This window comes from Epargyreus clarus, unplaced genomic scaffold (genome assembly GCF_041222505.1).
Source record: "Epargyreus clarus isolate Ecla_fem2 unplaced genomic scaffold, WU_Ecla_fem_2.2 ptg000003l, whole genome shotgun sequence".
Taxonomy (NCBI): domain Eukaryota; kingdom Metazoa; phylum Arthropoda; class Insecta; order Lepidoptera; family Hesperiidae; genus Epargyreus; species Epargyreus clarus.
Window position 1 is genome coordinate 977,496 of NW_027332211.1, and position 8,832 is coordinate 986,327.

The window sequence follows — 8,832 nt, forward strand, 5'->3', positions numbered from 1 at the left end:
CTTTATTTAAATAAAAAATGGATGTAATAAAAGTAATTTTATTATCTATGGCTATTTGTTGCGTGGCTGGAGAGCATTCGAATGAAGAAACCTATGTTGAAGCAAGAGGCAAAGGAAAATACGCATTACTGAGTAAGTAATTGTTTTTATGATACTGCAGTAACAAATTCATATGTAGTCCGCCGGGTGGTGGTCACTGCTGCATATGGATATTAGAAATTAACAGCAAATATGATTGGGGTCTGCGAAACCATGGACACCATGCTTCCCGTGTGAACTGAGTACTACAGTTTCTCCCTTAATTATATTCTTCACACTGCAATATACAAATGTGGTCGACGTTGCTGTTATATTATAAAGCAGAAACAGATGCAATTCGTGTCTCTAGAGTTAAATTCGGAGGTTTTACAACCTTCAGTTTTTGTTTCAAGTTACTTCAGTAATTTGTCTAAGCGAATAATTGCTATTAACAAAACGTATCATCTGTTTTTCACTTTATCGTACTCTTTTACTGAAATACCGGGACAAATATACCTATGTGTGTATATGAATAAATGCCAGACTAACTTCAGGTATGAGAATTACCAGTGCGTTCCTGTTGTATTCATGATTTCGCTACATCCCTAGGGCATTCTTTCACGTTAGTGCTCGGGCGGAGTGTAACGTTTGTTGTGGGATTTAACTGAGGGGTGAAAGTTTAAAGAGGTAAGAATTAGTTTCAATTAGTGTGCTCCGGTTCGGTAGTAATATACGAAGCAAAACTGTAACTGATAATTTGTAAACGACCTCGTAGGCCTATGCAAAATAAAATACATTCGCCTTGTTCACACATATTCCGTTGTTCATAAGTTATTGTCCCACTATCGGGCACGGGTCTTTTATTAGAGTAAGAGAGGTTTTGGGCATAGTCGACTTCGCTGGCCAAGTGCGAATTGGTGGACACATTATCACACACCCATATATTAAGTGTTATTTTTAAGCAAAAATTCTAAACTCTAGCGGTGGATTTTCCAGAGCCGAATTAGCTTTAAATCAATTTACCATCGCGCAAATTCGCATTAATCTATACCTTATTTGGGGCAGTCTAGTCATAAATATCAGAACGGCTACCAAGTACCAGTTAGCTACTATTCCATAAAAAGTAAGTACTCTATTACATGTGAGCGTTAACTGCTAAACGGTGGTGAGGATCGTATCACTGAGAGTACCGCGTCGTAACCCGGAGTAATTACAATGTTACGTATATTGCATCTTTAACAGAAATGTTTCTTTAATCTTCTTTTATCTTTCTTTTTATGGAACATACGGTATCGGTTCTTAATATTACTGTTGGTGACACGTATTAATTTGTGTAGTATTATACTATGTGTATTAAAGGGTTTTACCCTGCAACCATAGTACTGCGGCTTGAGTAAACCGTATAAAATAATGTTTTACAACCAACAACAACAAAGTAGGCCTCTCCACTGTTAAGAAAGGGTTTATTGTCAGGAGGGTTTAGATCATTGCTGATAAAGTGCTGTTGACGATGAAGCCACCCAATATTGACGCCCGATTCACGCCCTGATAGAGTACACTAACCCATTTTTACGTATTTATTAAATAAAATAATCCGCAACCTCGTCTATTGCCTTCTGGTAGTAGCAATTTGCTACCATCACGACCTGATAATCTAGTTTGTACAAATGACCAACCATAGTTACAAGTTTAGATGTATTTGTGTAAAAAATATCAAAATCAGACTTGTAATTTTGTGTGTGTTTTACACGCAAATTGTGAATCAACTATCTTATATAGATTAAGATTTTTTGAAAATCTGTACAAATGTGGTAAAAGTACTTACTGTGAGTAAATCTTTTCTTCTTCAGCATATTGTCGTAAATAATATACAGCTCTTAGGATTATATCAGCCTCTTTCAGGATTATTGTCTTTATCCATTAGCAGTGAAGCTAGCTCTAATATACGAGTATTTTGGAAGTATATTATTTTACTTATAAAAAAACTGTTTATGGTAGAAATATATTTAATACTTTAAGTCTTTTATTGTAGAGGTCAATCTGTGCTGTCTGGTATAGGTAGCTTATTATTTGACCGGTATGACCTTAGGGATTTTTAACCAGTATATTATAAAGGTTTATATACGCACCTTTTTAAAAATCAATCTGTCCTACGTTTTGTTTACCAAACATCAACATTTGCTACTTAATTCATACTAGGAAATGTCAAATTTAGATCTTTGTCACTTAACATTTTGATAGATTGAGTATTACAATAATAACGAACTTATGAAAAAATTGTGAAATTCGATTTTTGATAGACAGAACATTGGATAGATTGATTAATAATAACGGTCGTAAAACGAGACTGTTACAACCGGTTTGTTTTAGAATTATTGTAAAATAATTTAGTGGGGTTTGTTAGTAAAACATTAAATGTATAAATTTTGTAGCAGAACGTTTGATTTTAAATACATGGTATATACTGCATTGTCATCATCAACCTATTACTGTTCCGCTGCTGGGCACGGGTCTCCTCTCAAAATGAAAAAGGATTACCCTATTCGACCGCGAAATGTTGGCAAGTGCGAATTGTTGACCTTCATATAGCTTTGAAACTGTTTTTTTTTTAAAGATTTCTCTGGCATGCAGCTTTTCTCACGATATTTTCCTTCACCGTATAAGCAAGTGATAATTAATTTCTAATTTCTATTACGGCCATAACTTTGAAAAATCACAGGTATATACTGTATAGAGGAAACATAAACTGAATTTGGGGTAGAAATATCGATGCCCCCGAGGAGGCCAGAGGTTCGCAAAATATGAAATAAACTTTCAGTACTTTTATTTGATTCGTCCAGCAATATTCGACGCTGGAATATTGAAGTAGCGAAAAGTTGTGGCTTCTATTTGGGAATATTAAAGGGAAGCGAGAAAGCATTCAAAAGCACCCAAGCACTCGAGTTTTCGTTTACTGAAGAATAAACTTGAAGAATATATGGAAATTGTATGCACAATACTAACTTAAGAAGTGCTGGGATTATCTCTGTAACGGCATAGCATGTATTCTGTATTACAGAATATGTATTTTTCTTAAGATTTACTTTATATTTATGCGAAAAAGGTTTATATAATGGCATTAAATATTTTATGTATGTGGCATTCTAAATCTGAAATAGATGGATAGGATTTCACGAAAAAAAGTCTATGGTTTTACTTGAAACATAATATGCGCCCATTTCAAATTTTGGCCCATTTGAATTTAGTTGCCAGCCTTAAGATTTAAAATGATCGTTTGTTCCAGCCCACCTAGGATTCGTACTAGCGGCGAAAGTGGGTCTGTTCAAAATAGTGCTAGCCATAGCGCTGGTGGTGGCTAGCATCAAGACCATGGTGCTTTTGGCTTGGATCCTCGCTGCCTTCAAATATGTACCAGATCTGTACCCCCATTACAAGAATGGATTTAAATATAACCATGTGAACCGATACGGTCCTCCTGCGCTAAATCCGTGGGAAACTCTACTGAATGTTTTCAAGCAGTAGCCAAGGGTAGTAGGTTGTAACATGAAGTTTATTTAATAGAAGCAGCAAAGAAGCTTACCGGGCATCTTTGTGATTTCACTGCCGCTTAAGGGCATTTGTAACTAGCTCCGGATCTGTCCAAAACGATTTCAGATCTCCTAACAGGAGATAACATCTATCACTGTTCTCGCATGATACCCCAGAGGATTAAGATGGAACATCTTGAAAATGTATCTGTCATCTCTGTACATCAAAATTCAGCAGTGCTGCTGATACAAAGCAAATATAAAAGTTAAATAAAAAACGGAAACGTCGATGTAAAATGTATTCGTCGTAATGTATACTTGTTTATGATATGTTTTACCAAATGAAGTATGTGGTTTCCTAAAAGAACCCAAAATCCTAAAAGAAGCGCAAATAATGGAGAATCAAATGGGTATTCCTAAATTGATTAAGCGACTTTGTTATTTACTTCAATTATTTTAAGGACGTGTTCTGTTTACTAAAGATCGGGCAATTGCGTTTCATTTTATTTGTGGAAAAATTGACAGTGAAATTTGGAGGCTAATGAGATGTTTACGTTTCCTGAAAATATAAACAACCTCTCGGCTGATTGATCATATAGTTTGTTTTGCATTGACTGCTTTATTCGAGATATAGTATTGAAGCAGTATCAGCAACCGTCAATAGATGTGTTACAAGTGTATGATTTAGAACATGTAACGTTGGGTGTATTTGCATAATGGGGTACAAACATTCGGCTATAGGGTTCCATGACGACAGAGAAACGAACCAATTACGCCTGCTATGCTGTCTGTTACCTTTCATATAACATACTTGACGTAGGAATGTATTTTTTCGAAGGAAATTTCTTAGGAGAACATGATACCAAAGTACTTTATGATGGTAGTAGAACCATTCGTAGTTTAACTGCAATACTTGTTTATTATTTTTGTACTACTGAAGTTTAATTTTTTGTAGCAACTAAAATTTTATGAGGCAAATGTGTTTATTCGAAATTAGTAATCACTTCCTTCAATGAAGAAGGAAAACATAACAAAGAAACGTATCAGAAACTTATTTAAAATTGAGTCCTGGTCTATGACTTAAGCTCTTTTGTACTGGCACGCTACATCTAGCTGTAGGATAGAAATAACTGCGAAATTACAAATAGCGTATTACATTAACCCCAACAATAATAATAATCCTTAATCTTTTGTCTCCAGTGCATTTCTTCTACGTGGCTGCAACGAAGCTCTTCATCCTGAAGGTGATCTACGGCGTCATTTTCTATGTGATCGTCGCAAAGGGCTGGCACCTGGCCCTCTGGCTGATTCACTATTTAAAAGAGAAACAACCACACGAACATTACATCGAGTACGATCACGATCACGAACATCATCACGATTTTAGTCATCACGATCATTATAGTCATCACGGATACTATGATCGCGTTCAAGACTTCGCTCAAGATGTACCGTACAGCGCACATAAACCTAGTTACGGTAAATTTGAGAATAGTTATGGGAAAAAAGTGTATGATGCGGATGGGTCGTACTCAGTGAAGAATTCGTGATTAGGTGAAAAATGAAGTTTCCCGAGTAATAGAAAATTCTGGAAGAATATCCACACTCAATACTGGAATAGGCTTTTTTATGTATACTGATATTATAAAAGGTTAAATTTGAAATGAACTGTTTATAATACCACAAATTAATGCCTAATAATTATTGTTTCTAGTTTTTTTACCTACCAAACATCGACATTTGACAATTTCTTCTTATTAGACAGTGTCGCATTTTGATCTTTGGCACATAAAGATTGGATAGATTGATTATTAGTAACGGGCTTATGAGTATAAATTTGTAATCCAAATGACATTTTAGTAGTCATTACTATACAGAACTTCGCATTACTTACAAGATTTCCCATTAAAGTTATCTTCGAAGCTTAGTGCGCTTCGTGAAGCGAGTTTATTAGCGCTGCAGCCTTTGCTTCGGTCCGGAAATCCTTCTCTTAACGACTCTTAAGCTCGACTTACTGCTGCAACTATTACTTTTTATTTAGTTTAAATAAGATATACGTGTATTAAATGGTGGTTAAATATTTATAAGGCAATTGCATAAATATATTGTTATTGTTCCAAGTACTTGAAAATACTGCTAATTTTTATTACTTTTGATTAGATAGGGTACGGGTAATCTTAAAGATATAATAACTTATCCAAAAGTTAGTAACAGTAATATTTATTTAATAATCTATTGTAATGTAATTCATCTTGTGATATTAAAGTTAAAATGTATTATGTATCATAGGAGACAGCAGATATTGGTCATGATTTGGGATCTTTGAAACGGATACGATATTGATCGACTAAATAATTGTTATTATCTACCTATTTATTTAATTAAATGTTTAGTTTGTAGCTTATTTAATATATGGTAATACTTATTTCAGACAGAAGAAAATATTTGTCATACTTTATTATATGCATTTAATATTTAATTAAACAATAAATCATGAAAAGTTTGAATAGCCTTGTTTTTGCAATACCTAAGTATTTTGATATAAATTCATCGCAACTGATATTGTTAAAATAACGGCCATGTAATAAATTTTGTGTTACTTATAATTTTGATGAGTTTAACGATTTATTCTAAAAGCCCCGGCCTTGCAGTCACGAGTGATAATGATTCTTGGATAACGATATTTTCTGGAAATTGTGTACCGAGACTTTACGAGTAGAAACTTTGTCTACTTACGTTCTCTGGAGTATTTTGCACGAATAATTAGACTGTAACTTGGTGATTTAATGTGTCGTAAAATATTAAATTTACTTGTGAGTTTATTCCGAATTTCTGTCCAATTAAAAGTTTGCAGGTACAATTTCCTCTCAGATGAGGCTCGTGCGGAAGTTTGACGCTGCCTGTTTAATTTGTATTAGTATAATATGCATAGGAGATTGATCTCGTTATATAAGCAGGCGTCCTTCGGCTCGCATTGAAGACCTTAGTGGGATATGCTCCAGGATTTTCTCAGTTATTGAGAGCGACTGCGATGATAAGCCGTTACTTAGATATTTAGAGTTTATTGCAAAGAAGAGCGGCTTTTTTGTAATTAAATCTAAAAAGGATTGACATTCTAGTTAAAGTCGATCACATGCGTTTTTAAGTTTTAGGTCGCTGGTTTCTAGTCCGAAATGAAATTTAGAACCTTGTGCATTAGTGACAATAGTATAGGTGAATAAATGTATAAATACCGTAGAGTGGTGCGGTGCTCCCTTCGGCGACCGATCGACCGTGATGCACACACACTCGCGACTCCCAAATAGGTCCCCAGGACCCCCGTAATAAATATAAATTATATCATACGTCCCGTGACGAAATCCGAATACCGACTGTCCGTACAATGTGTGTTATGACAGAAACGTCAACCTTTTAAATTTTGAATTTACTCCTTTTATTTATAATCAGTATTTCGACCGGTTCTAAATACTGAACATGCGTTGCTCCCACTGATAGTTAAGCACCCTGCTCGTATAAATCAGAAATAGGTGTGACAGTGATGCCACACGAAATGAAATACGAAGGTACCACCTACAGTGACAAACAGTTCTATGACCTCTACAATTGCGATGACAAAAAAAATACAAAGCAAAACTATTACCTGTTCCTTTTTGAAGTTAAAAGAGATATGTAGATGTAAATATCATTCACACTTGAGTGAATATGAAACGTGTTGATCTTCAAGTGTCTCCGTCAGCGCCGGAATTGCATTGTGTGGTTCTTTCATTGTGCTCTTTCGGTCCAAAGAGCGAATCCGTGCCAAGTGGGAGTAATATTATTCATACAACAACGAAAAATAACGATTCTTGAGGAACGCTGTGAGAATATTTTCAGGTGTCGTACTATTATAATAAGTATATTGAAAGATTATTTGTAATATTTAAATAGCAAATGAGTATACAGTACCCTTACCATGAGTTTTTACGTTTTGACAAATATGACTGTTTTGTTATTTGTTTACGTATTTGCCCATACAATTCCCAATCAGCGCTCCTAGCGGATTGTATCAGAATTATAGTGTCAGTATCGTAACATTAAATGTCTAAATTGACGAACGGCACTTTATGTTTTGTCTCTCTTTTTTGCGAACATGTGAGATAGACAAAAAGACTTGAACACTTACTTATTGTTACGTTTACTTAGTCTACTAAGCAAACGGAACAGAATAATGGATTGAGTAAATGTAATATTGTGGGATGTTTTGAAAACTCATGGTAAGGGTACAGTCCACTTCTTGATGGGTGGTTACGGCCGCTCAGAGACATTTGTAATTATCCCCTGACAACATTATTTTTCTACTTGAGGTTGACACCAGGTGCATCCACCCCTGAGGACTTACTTGGAAAGTTTTGGATAACTATACCTCCTTTACCACACCCTTCAAACCAGAACACAGCAGCGCTTAACATTTATTTATTTATTTATTTATTTATTTATTGTAACACTAACAAAAAGTTAAGCTACAAAAGGGCAAAACATAATGCCTGATGGCAATTGCTTTTATTTGGTAGAAATAGGTGTGGCGGTGGTGTCGTCGGAGTACCACAGAAACACAGAGGGTTCTACCACCTTGAAAGTGAACTTGTAGCGAATAAAACAGCTCTGTTTAACTATGTCTCTGAGAGAACTGAATAATTCAGAACTTAAACTTATTTATCCAAGCTCTCATCCGTTATTTAGTTCTCTTAGCGAATGAATTTTTAAATCTTTTCTTAGGGCTCGTCTACATGACACTACTTAGTATAAAGAAGTCTTATGCAAAATTGCGTTTATTATAAGGCTGGAGTAGCAAACGAATTTGTAAGCCACTTAAATATAGACACATAACATTATTTTACTTTAATTAATCCTACCTGAGGTCGCTCACAGATACGTTGTTACCCCTGAGGACTAAGTTGGCACGCTCTGATTAGTATACCTCCCTTAACAATCCCTTCAAACCAGAACACAGCACCAGTTCTAATACCTTCTAATCTTCACATCACATCTATAACAAAACCATGCAGAATAGCAGTTCTATCTGGGAATAATAGTTATCGGATTAAAAATTAGGCACTAAAACACGTTGCTACAATCTTCTATATATATATAAAAGCGAAAAGATTCACGTTCAAAACGTATTAATCAAAGTTTTGACTAAACTACTGAAGCTATAATCATGAAATTTGGAATATAGCTTCATTTTATGATGTAGATGCGCACTAAGAACGGATGTTTTGATATTCCACCGTTAAGGGGATTAAATGGG

The 8,832-nt window shown here is 35.0% G+C and overlaps 1 protein-coding gene across 2 annotated transcripts; it reads left to right on the top strand.

The window, feature by feature from the left end:
* LOC140748611 (uncharacterized) lies at positions 1-6,036 on the top strand. 2 transcript variants are annotated; one of them, XM_073081456.1, is made up of 5 exons: positions 1-132; positions 3,302-3,474; positions 4,188-4,201; positions 4,612-4,616; positions 4,746-6,036. In XM_073081456.1, exons 1-5 carry the CDS (start codon positions 18-20, stop codon positions 5,093-5,095), a joined length of 657 nt encoding a protein of 218 aa, XP_072937557.1. In that variant the 5' UTR covers positions 1-17; the 3' UTR covers positions 5,096-6,036. The 2 variants fall into 2 exon arrangements, 1 of the variants encoding a protein (XP_072937557.1); XR_012102959.1 differs by lacking the exons at positions 3,302-3,474; positions 4,188-4,201; positions 4,612-4,616 and having other exon boundaries at positions 4,746-4,886.
* Positions 6,037-8,832: the final 2,796 nt, after the last annotated feature.

Coding starts and splice junctions, on each gene's coding strand:
- LOC140748611 (XM_073081456.1), top strand. CDS start 18: ATGGATGTAATAAAAGTAATTTTATTATCTATGGCTATTTGTTGCGTG. Junction 133..3,301: donor AGGAAAATACGCATTACTGA/GTAAGTAATTGT, acceptor CGTTTGTTCCAG/CCCACCTAGGATTCGTACTA.